This window comes from Cyprinus carpio, chromosome B9, assembly GCF_018340385.1.
Source record: "Cyprinus carpio isolate SPL01 chromosome B9, ASM1834038v1, whole genome shotgun sequence".
In the NCBI taxonomy this organism is placed as follows: Eukaryota; Metazoa; Chordata; class Actinopteri; order Cypriniformes; family Cyprinidae; genus Cyprinus; species Cyprinus carpio.
The window spans coordinates 31,959,104-31,979,234 of record NC_056605.1 but is presented as its reverse complement, the minus strand read 5'-3'; the positions used below and the strand labels follow the sequence as shown (position 1 = coordinate 31,979,234).

Sequence of the window (20,131 nt, the reverse complement as noted above, 5' to 3'; positions counted from 1 at the left end):
CACCACAGACCGTATTTCAACCACTTAACCAAAAACCCATTGACTTCATGGCAATTGAACTGGAAGTGCTGGCCTACAATAAAACGTCATCCCTGCACCAATCTATAATAAGATAGCTGTGAAAGAATAAGATCCCACCCTCCAAAACACATGAATGCATGAGTCTGCAAAGCATCAGGAGAGATGGTGTCAAATAACTTCATGTCTCATAGCACACAACATTACAATAATCCTGAATGTAAATAACTTAGTACAGCTCTGACTTGTTCCACCTGGCTGTTGCAGATTTTTATTATTTAGATCACCTGTTTATTCTTTGCTATCAGGATGTAAAGAGAGTTTCAACCAGTATAACAAAAAAGCGTTTGCGAAAAACATTGCCTACTGTTATGTACAGACACAGAACGAAATGACCAGAAATGAGGTCAATTAAGCAGGTTAGTTTATTAGATGTTTTGGCAGGAAAACAATCGATAAAAAGGTAAATGACAAATTTTGAGATCTAAGATGGTGAGAATAAATGTTTATGGATAAATTTGAGTCTTTGTCTTAAAGATCTGGTTAAGCGTGCACACAAAAAAGCTGAGATGGGGGATACTTAGAAGACAGCTTGGATTACTTGCAGGATTGAATATAACTGAGATGGATGGAGAACAACTTGGATGAGATAACTGGAGTATTGCACAAACACTATTGGAAGCGAGCTGAACTGGATGATGACATCACTGAATCATCAATGAACTGACTTTAGCTGGGAAAATTATTCTTTGTTATTGTCCTCTTGCATTATTGACAAATTATTTTCCTGTTTAACATGATTGACAGTATTGTATAAAGCACTATACAAATAAAGGTGACTTGATTGTGATCAGTAGTCTGGTGAGTGTGACGGTCTGATTAGTGAGAGAGAGCCTGGTGGGATCGTGACACCTTCCCTGTCTTTATTTTATATTTTTATTGCGATTTACTTGTTGTGAATTGATCATGGTAGTTGATTCATCTCTGTTCTGTGATACCATTTGAAGGAAGCAGCAACCGCAACCTGTCACACACAACATTAAAGAGCATAAAAAAATAATAATAATAAAATAAAAAAATAAAAAAACACTGAACTGCATGATAAATTTTACATGCATTTCACGTTTGGTCAAAACTGGCATAAAAACAGTCAAAATGTAAGCAATGTTTTCTCTACCTTGTTTACCAGTTTCTTATCTACACAGTGACATTAACATTAAATTAGTATTTATTATTTTATTTTTTTATATAAAAAAGCATTTTCTGTGTCTGTGTGTTGAAACAAATTTAAAATCTCTCCTTTGGAGTGTTCATGGACATTTAGCCCTATTTATTTTAAGCAGAGAGATGGGTACTATGCATTTCTTCTCTTAGACTTTATGTGTTGAAAAGTTATTTTACAGCTAAAACGATTTTATTTTCATTATTTGTGTTCAGGACGTGTTCTATTCATAATTTAAAATTTAAGTATATTGTTTCATCTTTTGACACTGGGCAATTACAGTGCCTAATTTAAGAAATTGCCTAATTTTACAATTGCCTAATTTTATTAGGCAAAAGGATTTCTTCTCATGATTTGTTATTTTTATTTTGAGAAATGCTGTTATTTTAATGCAATTAATTTGATCATTTTTAAGTTACATTTTAATAAATATATTTATTTTTACTCAGAGAATGAGGCAGAGTTTCTTCTTTTCCCCCCAAAAAATAATAATTCCACCACTATTATAAAAAAAAAAAATAACAACACCTACATATACATTATCAATCAACAAAATGTGAATCAATAACATAATTCTTACAGTTAGGACCCCTTGTCTCCTGTTTCATCTGCCTTCTATCCAGTTCCGTCGCTCTTCTATCCAGTTCCATCGCTCTTCTGTCCAGTTCCATCGCTCTCTCACTTGACTGTATGATGAGACATTACATTAAACTTTGTTTCTCATGGATTCTTTTACATTTACATCCATTCATTCATTTAGAAAATCATGCTTTTATCCACTGTATGTGACTTACAGTGAACGCTAATCATTGTCATCCTGTCATATAGCTTTTGAAATACATCTCCATTTGTATAAATCATGCAACGCCAAGGCACTCAAGGATAAGTAAAATATAAAAAGTCTTTATTTCCTCATGACTATAATGTTAAAAAATCTATTACCACATACCAACAGTTAAGAAGCCTTCATCAGGGTTTTTTTTTTTTTTTTTTTGCCTTATCTTCAAATAAAAATTTTGGTTTCTCACACTTTCCGTCAGATTCTTAAAATAGTTTTGTGAAAAAAGTTTTGCCTTCATGCAGTGCCATTGCATCAGTTTTTTAAGTAATTTGTCAGTGATTTCTTACATTTTTTAACATACAGCATCTGCTAAATGAAAAAATGTAAATTAATATAGCAAAGCAACAACTGAATGAATGTGAATTACTTATTAAGTTTAAAAGGTACAATAGTTTTGTCAAATGTTTAAATTAAAAAAAATATATGACTTACACTTCCTCCCCCCATTTTCTTCTGGATGTTTTTTGGCCCAATCTGTAAATGTACAGCCAAATTACCAAGGACACTAGTAGTACTTTTACTGCTTATAAGATGATTTACGACTTTGACCTTTGACCTTTTGACAGGTTGAACTTCCGGTAACCTTATGATGGACGGGTTGAACTTTCCGAATGAGTTCATGGGTTAACCTATGACCCCTCCCCACGCATCGATCATGTGGTTTTGACAGAAGCTTTTACCCTATAGAGCTAGTTAGTCCTAAATCATAGTTTTTTGACGGGTAGTTTTAAGGTATATGAAACCCTCCCCACGCATCGATCATTAGGTTTTGACAGAAGCTATTTGCCGGTTGTTTGAACTTTGTCCCAGTTATATGGGTTATGCGTGCGTGTGTGGTTATATGGCTTGTCCCACTCCCATTACATTCATGAGCAGTATATAAATGGGATCAGTTATTTCATATATGTGGCATTCAGTTATTTCACATTTATATATAAAACATTCTATAATTTATATAATATACATAATCTAAAACGATTAAAGGCTGAAAAAACATTTTAGTTATTTCATATATGTGTCATTCAGTTATTTCACATTTATATATATATAAAACATTCTATAATTTATATAATATACATAATCTAAAACAATTAAAGGTTGAAAAAACATTTTAGTTATTTCATATATAAAACATCCTATCCTTTATATAATATTTATAATATAAATTATCACGCTAAAGTTGAAAACACACCGTTCTTTATATTCTATCCTTTATATAATATACATAATCTAAAGCGATTTAACTAAGGTTGAAAAACATTCTGTTCTTTTAAAAGGTTATAAATGAAACGGTTATAAAAATATACTGAAACCAATCCGCCTACCTTATTTTTAGACAGAAGCTTCAGCTTTGTGAGAAACGGGCTCGCAGCTCCATCTGTCGGACTCTCTCTGAATGAACCTGTCTCAGAATATACGGACCCTCCGCGCCGTCAGACAGACAGAGAGAGTGCGCGTGCCCGCAAGCGCGAGTTCTCAGCGTCCACCCCCCCCCCCCACCTCCTTTTTTTTTTTTTTTGTGCCTCATTACAACAGGGCTAAAGTTGAAAAACATGCCGTTCTTTATATTCTATCCTTTATATAATATACATAATCTAAAACAATTTAACTAAGGTTGAAAAACATTCTGTTCTTTAAGAGAATTATAAAAAAGCTTACTGAAACCAATCGGATTACCTTATTTTAGACAGAAGCTTCAGCTTTGTGAGAAACGGACTCACAGCTCCAGCTGTCGGACTCTCTCTGAATGACCCTGTCTCAGAATATACGGACCCTCCGCGCCGTCAGACAGACAGAGAGAGCGCGCGTGCCCGCAAGCCCGAGTTCTCAGCGTCCATCCCCCCCTCCTTTTTCACGGCTCAGTACAACAGAGCTAAAGTTGAAAACACGCCGTTCTTTATATTCTATCCTTTATATAATATACATAATCTAAAGCAATTTAACTAAGGTTGAAAAACATTCTGTTCTTTTAAAAAAGCTTATAAATGAAACGGTTATAAAAATATACTGAAACCGACTGTTTCAGATAAACAAAATCCATTCTACATTTTAGAGAGCAGAAAGGAGTTGTTTTTTTCCCCTTTTTCCTGACCCTCGATGTCCCCAGTGTCTGTGTTTGCACGCCACACTTCACTCTCGTCGGAATTTACTACAAAATCATAATATCTTTAAATACGTTGTTAATTAAAACCATCGTATCTCATGCGGGAGTGGCATGTTTTCGACAGTTTTCTGACGGTTCCATCTATGAATTACGGTTGGTCGGCCCATAGCATCTCTCGTGCCCACGAATTTATGGCGACACGCGCGACCCTGCTCAGTTTTCCACCTATTGAACAGATCCATTCATAGAACAAGGATGACACCTAGCGGTCACTCAACACCGATTTCTTTCACACGGACACCTTTATAAATCCAATTTGACGTGTTTCAAAGCATCACTTGAATCAAAAACTTTCTCGGACGAGTCTCCAAGACAATTGCTTTCCGGACGACTCTCCAAGACGATGGATAAAAGTGAGTATTTTATCATTTCATGTTATCCGATGGTGGTGATATTTAAATACTATTAATTGTTCAAAGTATGTTATGCTATTTTTACAGTCTACGATGTTATAGCGTCTTTAAACCATATTACATTTCATTCCTGTAATTTTCTTCATGTTATGCTGTTTTATTTTATCCGCTGATAGAGATATTTTAACACTATATTCATAAAGTATGTGTTATTTGACTTAATATCGACGCATCTATTGTCCCAATCACTGCCAGACTGTTTGTATGAAAAAAAAACACTTTTATTTTGAAAATATGACGACATCCTGTTGAAAATACATTTATTTTGAAAAGACGAGGATATCCCGTCGACATGCGCTTAGCTTTCCGTGCTTCAATTCAGTTCGGTATGTATAGGATTTCAGAAAAAACAATTCTGCCTCCGTTAAATCGACGTTTTGCCACCGCGTTATCCGTTTGTCATCTATGAACACGACATCGCGGGCTGTAAGCGCTCCCGGTTAGGAATGCACGGTTCTAGCTTATCAGCATTTTCCCGGTTGCTAACTGGTCTTAGTGAAACGGATATGATGGTGAAATGACCCCCCTCTGCTGAATTGACTCCCTCTGTGAGTCTGGGGTGAAATGACACGCTGTTATAGTGAAAATTGCGCCATCTGCTGGCGGTTTAATGTTATGACACGCTGTTATAGTGAAAATTGCGCCATCTGCTGGCGGTTTAATGTTATGACACGCTGTTATAGTGAAAATTGCGCCATCTGCTGGAGGTTTAATGTTATGACACGCTGTTATAGTGAAAATTGCGCCATCTGCTTACGGTTTAATGTTATGACATCATGATTTCTTTGTCACAGTCTGTCTCTGTGTGTGTGTGTGTGTGTGTGTGTGTGTCTGTGTGTGTGTATATGTGTGCTCCATTAAACTAGCAAATAAAAACCCTCTCCATGTGTTTTAAATCATAACAGGTTTTTATTTTTTATCTCAGGTTCAAATATTGAGCAGCAAGCCTTTGACTGTATTAATACACGTATGTATTAACTATTCTTTTTATAAATTAAAATGAACGTATTTTAATTTTGTCTTTTTATAATTTATAAAAATTTTTTTTTTTTTTTTCCCGCAGTGGCCGCGATTGATCCAGACAGCGCAGCCGATGGTAAAACAAGATCCATCTCCAACATTTTTTTATGAGAAATCAAAATTTTAGATTTCTTTTATGCTTATGAGAAATCAAATTTTTTTTTAGATTTCATACAATTTATCACCCAACCCGGCTTCCAGACAGTTATCGATCTCACGCAAGATGGCGACGAAGATCCCACCGTCGACGTAACAGACAAACCTCACATCCTACCCGATCCCACTCCGACGCACGTCGAGAATCCATTAGGATCCGGCGGCGAACCACTTCCTGGACCAGACGGCGAACCACCAAGAAAGACTTATCGTTTTACCCCGGCGATCAGTCCTGGACCAGACGGAGAACCACCAAGAAAGACTTATCGTTTTACCCCGGCGATCAGTCCTGGACCAGACGGAGAACCACCAAGAAAGACTTATCGTTTTACCCCGGCGATCAGTCCTGAGAGCTCTCCAGAGAGGAAAATTCTCTGTCTGACACCGTCGAACAGCCCGGCGACCAGTCCTGAGACCGAGCTGTTTTATGGTAAGACTATCTACATTATTTGCATTTAAACTCCGACGGAGTCAAACCATTAAGATTTTATTTTACACCCAGCAGACTCGAGTAGAAGCCATAAGGATGACGTGACTACCTGGGGCATGTCTCAAATCGATGCCTGGGACCAGAGTTCTTGGACGAGCGAGCGTGACGAGGTGTCTACCACCAACGCGGGTCAAACACCATATCCTTCTCCCTCACCGTCGTCGGAAGAAGTAGAAGTGGAAGAAGTTCCGGCGCGTCAGCCGGTTGATGAACCATTCGATGATCTGCCTCCGACTCATAGGCCCATCAATTCGATAGAATCATTTGGTCAAGAGTTTCGCGACGCGCAGGTTGACATAAACAACAAATACGTCGAACTCCGTGGCGTACAAGATGATATTAACGACAAATTGATTGCGTTGCACAGCGAGTCTCGTGACAGACAAATCGAAATCCATAGCAGATTAGAAGCGTTGCACGGCGAGCTCCGTGCCTATCACCTCGAGACACACAGTCGATTCGATGCGCAGGATCGCTTTATTCACGATCTGGCCGATGAAATATTCCGTCGCGTCAATGCTATGAGATCAACGATTGATCAGCAGTTTGATAGAAATGATCGTATGGTGAGTCAATACCAACGGGAATTGGTGCTCATTTTGCATCACCTTATTCTCACCATCATAGATGAGACCACAGAGTCAAATTGAATATAGATGTATTCCGAGTATATATCACACGTCTGCTATGATTTTTTAATATTTTATGTATGCTTTTTATACTTTGTTTACATATAATCCGATTTTGTAACAAGTCATATATGCTTTTTATATTCTGATTTTGTAATAGTTCATTTATGATTTTTTTATACTATATGAAATTTGTAATAGTTCGTGTATGCTGTTTTATACTATATGAAATTTGTAATAGTTCATGTATGCTTGTTTTAACTCTATGATTTTGTAATAGTACGTGTTTTGGTCTGAAATCTAAAAAATGGACGGGTCAGACGGCTTATGTCAATCAGACCAATCCTCCACAGAACTGACGCCGGACGAGATCGAAATGCTAAGTATACTGCCGGACTCTTTAGAACAGTATTTGTTTAATCTAGAATCCCCCGCTATTTTGGATCTTTTTGAATTAGCCGTAAATCCGAATATGAATTTGTTTGATCCTCTGCTAAGCCTAGACAACGACCCCGTTGTACAACACGGCGGTGTTTTAAACAGCCCACCGGCGGCATGTACCGAGGCTGATCCTGACAACACAGAGCACCCCTCCGGTAATGATACTTCGCAACCGTCCGCATCAGGTAATGTCGACCCTACTACACAGACTCGATTAAGTCGTACAGAACTTGATAGGTTGATTCGCGAGGGTGGGGACGTTAACGGATATCATGTTTTACCACGACCTCGTTTCAATAGCCTGACATTGAGAAGGACTACGAATCTGAGAGAGATTAACTCTACAGATTTGGCCTCTTACCACATCCGCTTACACGACATGCTTACTGGAATTGTGAATTTCGCTAGGGAATTTGACCAAAATTCTCCGATGATCAATATCACATTGACGGCCCCCAGTTTACAGACGCCCGTTAGTGGGATTTTAACCCATGGTAATAATTACGACGTGGGTGGGTTTATGGATCAAATTGAAAAAGTTTTACAGAGCAACGACCAGTTACTGTCTGACCAAACCGTAGAATTTGAAGCTTCCCTAGCCATGAACAGACAAGGCGGCGGTCGTCGGAAACTCACGGACTTGGCTGTTGATGAGGTGATCAAAAGGAAAAAGACAAGTTTATTTTGCCCAGCCAATATTTCAAATAATTTGTGCTTCTCCATCTGTCTCGCCCGTTTTCTTAACCCCCAACACCCCGAGAGTGAGTTAGAAAAACTGGCTACCGTCATCCAAAACACCGTCGGCTTCTCAATCCAAGACCGAATCGGTCTCGGTGACATAGCCTCGTTTGAACGAGCGCTAGGCATTAAAATCGTCGTATTTCACAGATCTAACGCCACGGTCTTAGAAACCTACAAAAATTCCGACGAACCCCATCCAAAAACGGTCTTCCTGTATCTCCACGACGACCACTACTACATGATAACGAGTTTGGAGGCGTTCATCGGTTCAACATATGTCTGTCCATTTTGCTACAAATCTTACACCAACCGCAGAGACCATCGATGTAAGCACGCCTGCAACATCTGTTTCGATGCGGAATGTTACAGGTTCCCTACAAGAATCATACATTGCCACAATATCAAACACTACAAAAAATCGACTTATTGTTTCGAAATGCATAAAAAAAACCCACCTCCCGGTCAGGAATACCCCGCCTGTGATATGATCAAATACTGCAAACTATGTAACAGACGTTACAACGTTAAACCGGGCAACAAGAAAACCAAACACATATGCGCCCCAGACAAATGTGTGCATTGTCGAGAGCGTCTGATGGACGATGGGGAACATCAATGCTTCATACAACCTCTAGAGCCTAAGGAACCGTGTGAAAAATACATCTTTTACGATTTTGAAACGCGTTACGAAAATGGCCGTCACGTGGCTAATTTTGTCTGTGCCCAGACATTCAAAGGTCAGAAATTTACCGCCTACGGTACGGACTGCATCGCTAAGCTATGTAGAACCTGCGCTCAAGATCAAAACCAGACCTTGTGATGTAACCACACGGACCAGGAAAGATTGCTCTCGGGCTGTTGGGTCAGTATCGAGCTTTTAAAAGCCATCGAGAAGGGCTATGTGATAGCCAAGATAGACGAGGTTTGGCATTTTCCACAACGGTCAGACACGTTGTTTGCCGAATACGTAAAAACCTTCTTGCGTTTAAAACAACAAGCGTCGGGCTACCCTTCGAACGTCGTCACGGATGCGGAGAAAGAGGCTTACATTCGTGACTATTTTGAAAAAGAGGGTATTCAACTCGACCCGGAAAAAAATCAAGTACAACGCCGCCCAAAGGGCGATCACTAAATTAATTCTGAATAGTTTGTGGGGACGCTTCTCTTTAAGACCGAACTTACCTCAAACGATTCTGGTGAGCGAGCCCGAAGATTTCACCAGAATCGTTTTTGGCAACACCGACACGTTGGCCTATTTCTCATTCGTCTCAGACGACGTAGCTCTAGTCCAGCATAAACCCGACAAAGACGATGTCTGCAAGGCGCGCGACGTGAATGTTTTTGTAGGCGCTTTCACTACTGCACACGCCCGACTGGAATTGTACGAATTGATGGACAGACTAGGCGACCGACTGCTATACTCTGACACAGACAGCGTCGTATTCGTGTCTAGGGACGGCGACTGGGAGCCACCTCTGGGTGATCATTTAGGGGAGCTGGCGAGCGAATTAGACCTCGATGACCATATAACGACCTTCTGTGCCAGCGGTCCCAAATCGTACGCTTTCGAGACGGTCAAAGGTAAAGTTTCCATGAAAGCTAAGGGGATAACTCTGAATGCTAAAAATTCCAAAGCTATCTGTCTCGAATCCCTGATTGGTCTGGTTGACAGCTATGTGACGTCTCATGATAGATCCAAATACATCCTGGCTCGGACGGAAAACATTGTGAGAGATAAAAAGACTCTCACATTACAAAACAAATCAGTCGTTAAAAGGTTTAAGGTCGTCTACGATAAACGTCGGCTTTTAAGCGATTATACCACGCTTCCTTACGGCTACTGATCAGATGACGATGCACAGAGGGTCTCAGGATGCGTCCGATTTTGATTTCAGACTTCAACACCCTTTCAGCTGCATTGTATCTGGACCGTCCAATTCCGGAAAGTCTTATTTTGTAAAACTTTTGTTGGAAAAATGTTTGAATATCATTTCAAAGAAAATTGAAAACATTGTTTGGTTGTATGATTGCTGGCAAACTTTGTACGATGATTTACTTCAATTGTATGACATTAAATTTATACAAGGAATACCCCAGAGTCTGAATGATGATGATTTACTACTTGTTACCACCGCTAACCTTCTCGTGGTCGACGATCTCATGGACCAAGCTAGCGCTAACGTCGAACTGCAGCGCGTGTTCACTCAATACTGCCACCATCGTAATCTCAGTTCTATTTACATAGTGCAAAATTTATTTTCGCAGGGAAAGTCGAGCCGAACCATCAGCTTAAACGCCAATTATATGATCCTGTTTAAAAATCCTCGGGACGTCCATCAAGTGGCGATGCTAGGTCGTCAAATGTACCCCGGAAACACAAAATACTTTATGGAGTGTTATCACGACGTGGTCGACCGAACTTTCGGCTATCTAATGATAGACTATAAAGCAAAAAACTCCGGAGCAGTACCGTCTCAGAACAGGATTGCTTTCAGACCGTCAAGTGGTTTATATCCCGAAAAAAAGAAGAGCGTGATAACCATGTCCGCCAGACTTTGTAAGCATCTTCTGGTGTTAAAACTGCTACTTAAAGCCACTCCTAAACAACGACGCCTTATTTTACAATCGGCGTCCGACGAATTCATTTTAGCGCTCTGCGAAGTGGCTCTAAACATCCTCTATGGTGTCATTCCGGTCAGCAGGCAACAGTACCAAAAACTGAAAAAGAGAAAAGCGGAAATTAAATTTGTAGCCGATAAAAAAATCGGGATAGCGGTCAAGAAACGAGTCTTCAACCAGAAGGGAGGGTTCCTGTTACCGCTCCTAAGCGTCGCCATGCCGTTTCTCACGAGCTTGATAGCGAATCGTTAGGATGGAGTATGCCGAAAAGATGTATTTAGTCCCTCACCATCAACTGGATAAGCTCAAGAGTGAAAATGCTCGCGAGAACATTCAACAGACCGTGGAGAGCGATTTGGACGCCGCCATAAGAAATATTTTACGGTGCACCGATTTGAATCCTTATGAAAAAGTCAAACTTTACAGCCATACCCTGAGCAGGTTTTTGATCATCGTTAAACAAGGGGATCGTGAGAGTGGTGTTTTAACGCTTTCGTTACCCGATCTTGATCTCGGTCATAAAGACGAATCGCAGACTGCCGCTAACGTTGAAGACGGTAAAGCCGAGGAGGCTGTCGTCGCCGAAGTTCTGAAGAACGTGCCATCGAGAAGCGTGAAAAACAGCAGATACATATTAGACAAGATGTCTAAAGCTAAAGGAATAAGCTCGTGGAACGAATCCGGGGAGTTTGTGTTCAGGGGTAAAGCCGTACAAGGTTCGCACATGGTCGATTTGTTAAAAAATGTTACGGCCCCGCAAAACGATAGGGATGACCGGAGACCTCCAGGATGGTCAGAGTTTCTACGCGCCTTTGGCGAATTAAACATCCCTTTTTCTACGGTGCTGAATCAACAGGTCAGACGCACGATTGCCTCTCTAAAGAGTAAACCAGTAGACCTCGCATCACCTCCTGATAGACCTTATAAAAAAAAAAAGACCCTGAGATATTCACCTCGCATGGCTCCGCAGTTCGGAGACTCGCCGTTTAAATCGCCTGCTATCGTCCGAGGGCAATGGCTGGAAATGTAACGACTCCTTAGATTTTGTGTGAGCTTTAATTTGTATCTTATGATTAAATAAATAAAAGACGATAAGAAATATAATGGTTTAAGCTTTTTATTTATACGTCAAACATGTCTGCACGCAATGAACGCATGATAACATTTTATCATTACAAACATGCGGTCTCAATCTCTTCACAAAGAGGGACACCATTTTATCCTTTTTTAATATAATCATCGGTGTATAGTTTCATCACGTGGTTATAGTCGCGACCTCTGGCTAAATGATATAGAAAAACACACAGTGCTGTCCGCAGGTATCCGATGAATAATCCTGGACGCGTCTGTCGGAATATAATACGTCGACGTCGTTGACGTCTAGAAAGTTATTGATGCTGAATGGAAAGCGGGGGCTGTCGGGCGGATTGCCGAAGCTGTCGAAAAAACAAGCGGTCCCCTCTCGGGCTAAATAAATGGCGATCCAATGCTCACCCAGCAATCGAGCAGGGTGGGTATTAACGACGCAGAACGACGGTAAGAGCCTCACCGTTTTTTTGGGTAGCTGATCGCTCGGTAGAACCCCGAGAAAATGAGTCCCGCATGCTATTTTATCCACGATAGCTGTGAGCTGTAGCGTGTTTCATCTCTCAGTAGTGATCAATCAGTACCTGTCTGCGGTTACACACTTCAATGAGGCTGTCGAATACGGTGTAAATTATTAAATTAACAGTGTTCGGAAGCGCTTGTCTGAAACGAGCTTCGACTCTGATGTTCCCGGACTTGATGAGGGAAATGTGCTGACCGCAGTCCTCGTCCGGCGTCAGGTTAAATGCGTAGAGCGTGTATCCGTTCAGGAAATCATTCCTGCCGATACAGAGCGGTCGATCTTTAAGGTGTCTCCCGGTCGCCATCGCCAGCTGATAATATTCGCGCACAGCCAAACCGGCATCGAAATTAGGTTGTAGAGGCTTGGCGGGAAATTGTTGACCGTCCACGTAGACTGCTAGGAATTCCAGATTGTAATGTTTGAACGCGAATGGATTTTTCTCGTAGGTACCGGTAAATGCGTCGTTATCGACCATACCGATAACGATAGACTTTGGCAGCGTTCCTAAAAACAGATTTTCTTGATTGGAAATGCGAGAGCCGGTGGGTATGGAGAACGATTTTAGACAGACCCTATCGATGGGGTACTTGGCCGTGGTCGGGAGCAGCGTCTGGGCGTGTGAGCCAGTCTCACCGGGGGCGATACGGAAACTTTTTTGACAAATAGGGACGCCGCCGCTATATGTAATTTGTAAGCCACATCGTCGGACCTCATCAGACAGAATTCATCCTTTGCCCGTATAAACCGTAATTTTAAATCCAAGCCATTAATTAAAAGTTTCTCTTGAAAGAATATATCGCTTTGTATGGGGGCAAGCAGTTCCACCTCACTGCTTCGGCTGGTGTAGAGCGATCTCTTCGTAAACCCCTCGTTACGGCCTGCGGGGTCATGTACATCCATGTGACCGGCTGTGTCTTTGTGAAACAGCCCGGCAGTGAAAATAGTTTCCAACGTATCTTTACCGTAGTTGAGCAGACTTTCGATGATGCAGCGATACAGATGAGTTCCGGAGCTCTGAGATATCAGGCGGTCGCCGAGGGTTACGTCGACCTGTGAAAACATGGTAGCCGCCGGGTAATTTATCGGCCCCACCTTTGACGGGTGAGCAATAACTGCTCCATCAGGCCCCGTGATTTTCACCCGTAGATAGAGCATCGTGTTATTGAGATCCAAATAATGGTCGCCGTTGCCGGCGATAAAAAACTCCAATGGTGCAGAGTCCGATATGGCCGATAATGGGGCTACTTCTATATAGCCGTTTTTCTCAATAACGGTCTGCGTCAGCGGGACCGTAAATAGGTCCAACTGGGACTTGATGCACTCCCCCGACATGCGGTGCAATAACGCCATGTTAGAAAATGGTTTTTGCGACTCTCTTGATCGACGCCTTTTGACTAACAGACATCTTACGCTTTCTGCGTACGACTGAGCGTTTCTTTGGTCCAAGTGTTGTTTTCTTCTTTCCCCAATGACCACGCCTCCTCACACCTGGTGGTTTAGACATCCTCTTACACGCCATGACCATCAGACCGGATCCGTCTTGAGCTTTATCGTTATGAGATCGCGTCAATATGTTTGAGATGACGTCGGATACTATATTTTTAGCGGCCGATTTTAGATGGGGTTTCGCGATGCTAAATCCTCTTTTTAACATAGGTATAGCCATCCTGAACAGGCCTCTGAAAAGACCCCCTAAGCCTGCTCCGTACATAACCCCTCCCCCGGCATAGCCCGGCAAATCCCCGCCGGCCTGATTTCGGTAGTAGCTGACATAGTCGGCGGTCTCTCCGGGTCTATAATAAACCATTTTTTGGTTTAAAGTGTAGTTTTACGATGACTTTCCCGTAAGAAAATGGTACTCGGCGGTTTTGATCGTCCTTCAACTCTATGGTGATGTCGGTGATGTGATCCTTGCTGATCGATGCGTAATGCGGGGTGTCGTATCTAGCAATGACCGAGTCGTTGCTTTTACCCGATATATGTACGCATCTCAAAAGAGGGACGTAAGAATCACCGACCGCTTGATATTGGATAATGTCCGTGTAGACGTACATCGTGTAGAACCCTGCGTTGATATCGCATTGGTGAGGCGCGTACATGACGGCGTTTACGGTAAAATCTGTTTTTTTTATGATAGTTTATACCTCCGAGAGGTTTTAGCGTCGTTCCTAAAATAGTGGCTAGTCTCCCACGAAAACTCACCGAAATGTTGGGTTTCGCGGTCAGAATCACCTTGTTTTTTAATTCGTCGTGACTCAATACGGCCGCTGGTGCGGTAAGTTGATTTATAGCACGCAGGATTGCACGAATGTTTGCATAGTACCCACCGCTTATGTGTAATTTCGTAATTACAGAAAAACCGATATACGAGTCTTTGGAGGTCTTGCTATCCGGGGGTTCCGGGGCCGTATGTAGGATGAAATGACCGTCTTCGTCATCAAAGTTGTACCAACTTCTAGGATATTCGATTTCGGCGAGTCCGACTTCCCATTGTCCTTTCAAGTCTATAGCTTTTGCTAACCTGGTCGTATAGGAGGATATGCGATTTTCAGGATAAACCGACGACGATGCATTGCACGGCAACGTGACGTAGAACCCGTGATCGTCCATGGCGGTCCTTCGCTGGTATGATCTCATCCGTTAAACGTCGGGGTGTTTTAAGTCCAGCAGAGTTTTTTTTATCTACGTAACTATTAAATTTTGAAGGCCACCCTAGCCATTTCACTAAAACAAGCGTAGATTTCCCTTGTTTTTTCTGACCTAAAATCTTTTCCACCTTAAAAGATTTGTTTTTACTCACAATTATTTTTTGCAGCTCTTTTTCGTAAAAAACCCCCTCAATGACATCCCCGTCATAATCGGTGAGTCTGTAGACCGGGGGTTGACGCGGAATACACGAGGATACGGTGAAAAATTCCTCCGTGTAGTTCTGCTCATAACCTTTGGCGAATGGGCCTCTCACTTTAGAAATCCTGACGACGTCGCCGACTTTGAAATTAAATACGGGTCTTTCTGTCTTCTTTATATCGCCGTACAAGTTTTGAAACACTTGATCCTCGTTTACTTTGACGACGTCCACGGGTCTCATTCTGATACTTCGATGATAACTGGTGTTGTACCCCTGCATGATGTCTTGTAAAACATCTATGTATCGACGGGAATTTGTAGCCGTTAAAAATCTCCACATACGACTTTTTAACGTTCTGTTAAATCGTTCCACGACGATGGCTTTCAAATCGGTAGCGAAATGATTAATGTTGTGCTTTTTCATCACATCTTGAAATTGTTTGTTAAAAAATTCCTTTCCCTGATCCGTCTGCAATTTCTGCGGCACACGACCCTCTTCGAGGATAGACTCGAACGCTCTAGTGACCTCGAGACCGCTCTTATTCTTCAACACACGAGCCCAGGCGTACTTGCTAAATACGTCTATGCACGTCAGCAGATATTTATGACCGTCATTATCCTTAGCGTAGGCGATCATGTCGACGAGATCGGCCTGGAACTGAGTATCGACCCCGTACACGACCACTCTGTTTCGTTTGTATTTTATAGGCGCTGTTTTGTGTAATGTGTAAGCATCCTCACCAGCCAACCATTCTGAAACCTGTTTATCGCTTAGAGGGACCCCGCTGTCTTTCAAGATGGCGTCTTTTAATCGTTTACCACCTAAAGAGCCCGGGTTGGAGGGCGTATAATAAGCCTCTTTCATGAGCCCCGACATGGTGCCGTCGCAACCGTTGGAAAAGAATGACGCGTACAAGCGGTTTGAATCAATCTTTTATTAAAAAAAAACGTTACAGGATATAATACAAGTAAAATGGATATAATAAAAGATAGAAATACTATAAATAATACAAGTAAAATGGATATAATAAAAGATAGAAATACTATAAAAAATACAAGTAAAATGGATATAATAAAAGATAGAAATACTATAAGTAAAATGGATTTAATAAAAGATAGGAAACATGGGTATAATAGAAGATAGAAATACTATAAGTAAAATGGATATAATAAAAGATAGTAAACATGGATATAATAGAAGATAGAAATACTATAAGTAAAATGGATATAATAGAGGATAGAAAACATACATACATACTATAAGTAAAAATGGATATAATAGAGGATAGAAAACATACATACTATAAGTAAAAATGGATATAATACAAAACATACATACTATAATAAAAAAACATGTATACAGAGACTAAGTAAAATGGTTATAACAGCGATGTTACAGGATACAAAATGGATTAATAATGCCGTCAGTGGTAATCTAACCAGAAAAGAAAATCGCGGCAGGCCATCATGTTTTTGTCTAGGATGTAATCGACGTACATTACGACAATTTTGTCTACGTTTTTAATCACTTCGACGGTTTTGACAACGTCGTCCTGATCATCGGAGTCATATTCTTTTGATTTCTTAATTAGCTCGGTACAGACATCGACCACGTACGTACAAGTACACAGCAGATCGGTGATCCCGAGCGGGGATTGCGATTCACAGAGCATATCTAGAACCTGTTTTATCATTACGATGGTTGGATCGTTACCGTCAACACATTTGTCCGTCATATAGTCCCATGAGCTAGCCAGTCCTCTTATATAAGCCATATTTTTCTTGAGATTTGCCTCGCGCGCAGTATTGTGACACGGAGTATCGGGGTGGGACGCGTCCATAATAATCTTGCTCATGAGATCGGTCATCTGGTCTCTGTAATGCTCTTTAAACAATAATTCCATACAGCACTTTAGGCTACAGGCTACACCCATGTTGGAGATGGTTTGGTCACTGGCCATTCGCGTTGGGGAGATTTTCCCAGAGATCAACGACGTCGCAGACTATTTCCTTGCAGGGTTTGTCCAGAAGTCTCGCCCTGATTTCTTCCACCTTGGCGACGATGAATGGTTCATCTTTTAATACGCGCAGAATAGTCCTGACTGTTCCTTGAATACGATGGGGTTGAGATTTTAACCCACACCGCTCCAGGAGGGTAGTGATGATGGAATGAAAAGAGGCTTTAAACAGCTTGACTGAAAGTTCGTCAAAGTGTGTGTCGAAGTAGTAGTTGGGAGGGTCAAACAGACAGGAATGTTGCAGCTGACTAGGATGGTTATTTGCACAGCCCTCGCACTCGTCCTTCTGCTTGTCGTTGATGAGATGTTGCAGCAAAACCACGGTCGCGGCTTTTATGATTTTGAATCCGACGTCGCTGAAACATCCGTCTGTGGCGTCGAAGCCAGAATTAGAATGAGGAAGGGTTCGGTCGAATGTAGATGAGTCGTGCGATTGCCGATCGTTATGGAGCCCTAAACTTTTGTCCACTCCGTGGGGGGAGGCGCGCCCGATCATCGGATCTGAGTCTAAGCTACGTTTGATAGCCAGACCAGAGTCGTTTTGGAGGTCCGAGGGTTCAGGGGTGACGATGTTGTCGTTTTCAAAGCACGATTGCAACTCTATGCGGCGTCTGACCGTTTTAGCCGAGACCCAGTCATTGTGGAGGCCCGATGGACCGCAGGCATCAGTCGGAGTATGTAGGGTTGCGTCGTCGTCGGGAGGGTCAAGAATGCTGCCAAAAGAGATACCGCAGCTGCATACGTGGTCTTCAGCCATGGTTTATAAATGCTGCTTGGGAGGGTTGGGTCGCCGTATTTTATGAGTGCTGTGGAAAAGGGGGTGGGGGCGTTGGAGGGTTTCAGCCTTGATTTATACGCGACGCTTGGCAAGGTCCAAACGTCGTGCTTTAGGATGGCTGTAGTGAATGGGCGGGGACGGCAGAGAGTATGTGCTGCTCCGCGGACATCTCTCAGGGTGGAACAGCTGCACTTTAATTTTGTTGTATCCGTCATGCATGTCGCACCATTTGAACATTTTGTTGATGATTGAAAAATCCCTATTCAGTAGATCCAGATCGCACCACTTGAACAAAAATTGCATTTCATACAGATCGTGATGCTCGTTAGGCAGGATGTGCCCCAACCGAGTGTTGTTGAGCTTTGTCTTGTCTTAACAACAGAATATGTAAACAGAATCACTCAGCCTCTTTTGAGTATGGTCACCCACCACACGGTACCGGACATTCGGGGTCGCCCCGTCCCACTCCCCCACGTACAAAGGCTCCTCGCCGCCGTCATTCAGATCGTTCCAGACACTTTGTAAAATAGAGACCAGTCTTTTTCAGGAAAATACCAGACACTCGTCTTCCCCAGCCTGAAACTCACCGAGGCCGTCAGTGGTGTAGAGCGTAACAACTTGAGTTGGTTTGTGAAATTTGTATCCGAATACGCGGTTACTACGCATCATAAATTCACCTTTAGTCCATTCCGAAATTTCATGGAGAAAACTTGTCAAACGGATGTGTCCGAAAGGTTTTCTCGGCGCCATAGTCAGGCTATCCGGCATCCTGTTGCTCACCCCCGCATCTGACGATTGAGGGGAGGATAAACCATCCATGCTCATGTAGCTCATGTTTCCCTTTCTGGTAGTGGATGTAGAACACACCGATCCCATTTATATACTGCTCATGAATGTAATGGGCATATAACCACAACACACACACCACACACACACTCACATAACACACACAGTTCAAACAACCGGCAACTGGGACAAAGTTCAAACAACCTAACTGGGACAAAGTTCAAACAACCTAACTGGGACAAAGTTCAAACAACCTAACTGGGACAAAGTTCAAACAACCTAACTGGGACAAAGTTCAAACAACCGGCAAATAGCTTCTGTCAAAACCACATGATCGATGCGTGGGGAGGGTTCGTATATATACCCGTCAAAAACCATGATTTAAAACTAACTATTACCTTCTGTCAAAACCCAATGATCGATGCCTGGGGATTTCGTATACTAAAAACTACCCTCTAAAAACCATGATTTAAAACTAGTAAAAAGCTTCTGTCAAAACCACATGATCGATGCCTGGGGAGGGGTCATAGGTTAACCCATGAACTCATTCGGGAAAGTTCAACCCACCCATCATAAGTGCACCGGAAGTTCAACCTGTCAAAAGGTCAAAGGTCAAAGTCGTAAATCATCTTGATTAGAAAATCACTATTATGACATTTTAAAAAATACTGTTGTTCAAAGTTCAGCACTGTTTTGTATTTAAGTATGAAGAGTATGAAGTGTTTAATTTTCTGCTAAATGTGAGTTGAGCTGTCCTCATTTTAATGCATTAACTGTCTATAACAGTAATGTCAAAGCGTGAGTGATTTATGGAGCTACTTACTTGATCATATTTTGAGCTCATTTAAAATTCTGAACAACAACAACAACAACAACAACAAAAAACTTTATCTTTTGATTATTTATAAACTTTTATTAAAGAAATGTGTCAAATGTCACTCATCATGCTAAACGTAAGAGCCCTTGAGCAGATCTGATAAGACCAAATTAATGAATGATTACTAATAATAATAATGATGATGATGATGATGATAAAAAAAAGAAATGAATGTGTTATTTTCCTTTTCTTTAAGTAGGCTAAGTGTGCATTAAATGATTCAAAGGTTATCAGAATTAAAAGTTAAATCTGTCACTGCAGCTTTTTGAAGTGCAAATTTTGTTCGGAAGGATGAAATAATAGTAGGCTACATTTTCGTCAGTTATTTTATCGGTTATTAAATCAGATACAGAGAAGCACAGTAAAATCACATTTATTTGAATGCATTTGTGAGAGTGTGATTATGAGTAAATTAGTCCTGTCTGTCTGTGCAGTGTCTCTCTACTAATAGTGAAGCTGTGG

The 20,131-nt window shown here is 41.5% G+C and overlaps 2 protein-coding genes and 1 long non-coding RNA gene across 4 annotated transcripts; 1 reads left to right on the top strand and 2 right to left on the bottom strand.

The window, feature by feature from the left end:
* Positions 1-425: 425 nt before the first annotated feature.
* On the bottom strand, positions 426-3,904 carry LOC122138555. The gene is made up of 4 exons (XR_006155668.1): positions 3,759-3,904; positions 2,514-2,555; positions 1,821-1,926; positions 426-1,042 (listed from the first exon to the last, which is right to left on the bottom strand). It is a non-coding gene; the product is annotated as an uncharacterized LOC122138555 (long non-coding RNA).
* A 351-nt stretch (positions 3,905-4,255) lies between these two features.
* Positions 4,256-6,987, top strand: LOC122138549. 2 transcript variants are annotated; one of them, XM_042731939.1, is made up of 5 exons: positions 4,256-4,598; positions 5,584-5,625; positions 5,722-5,754; positions 5,845-6,264; positions 6,340-6,987. In XM_042731939.1, the coding sequence occupies exons 1-5, from the start codon at positions 4,589-4,591 to the stop codon at positions 6,972-6,974; spliced, it is 1,140 nt and encodes a 379-aa protein (XP_042587873.1). In that variant the 5' UTR covers positions 4,256-4,588; the 3' UTR covers positions 6,975-6,987. The 2 variants fall into 2 exon arrangements, with proteins under 2 accessions (XP_042587873.1, XP_042587872.1); XM_042731938.1 differs by having other exon boundaries at positions 6,337-6,987.
* A 7,924-nt stretch (positions 6,988-14,911) lies between these two features.
* On the bottom strand, positions 14,912-16,087 carry LOC109072540. Its single transcript, XM_019088780.2, has one exon. It carries the CDS (start codon positions 16,085-16,087, stop codon positions 14,912-14,914), a length of 1,176 nt encoding a protein of 391 aa, XP_018944325.2.
* Positions 16,088-20,131: the final 4,044 nt, after the last annotated feature.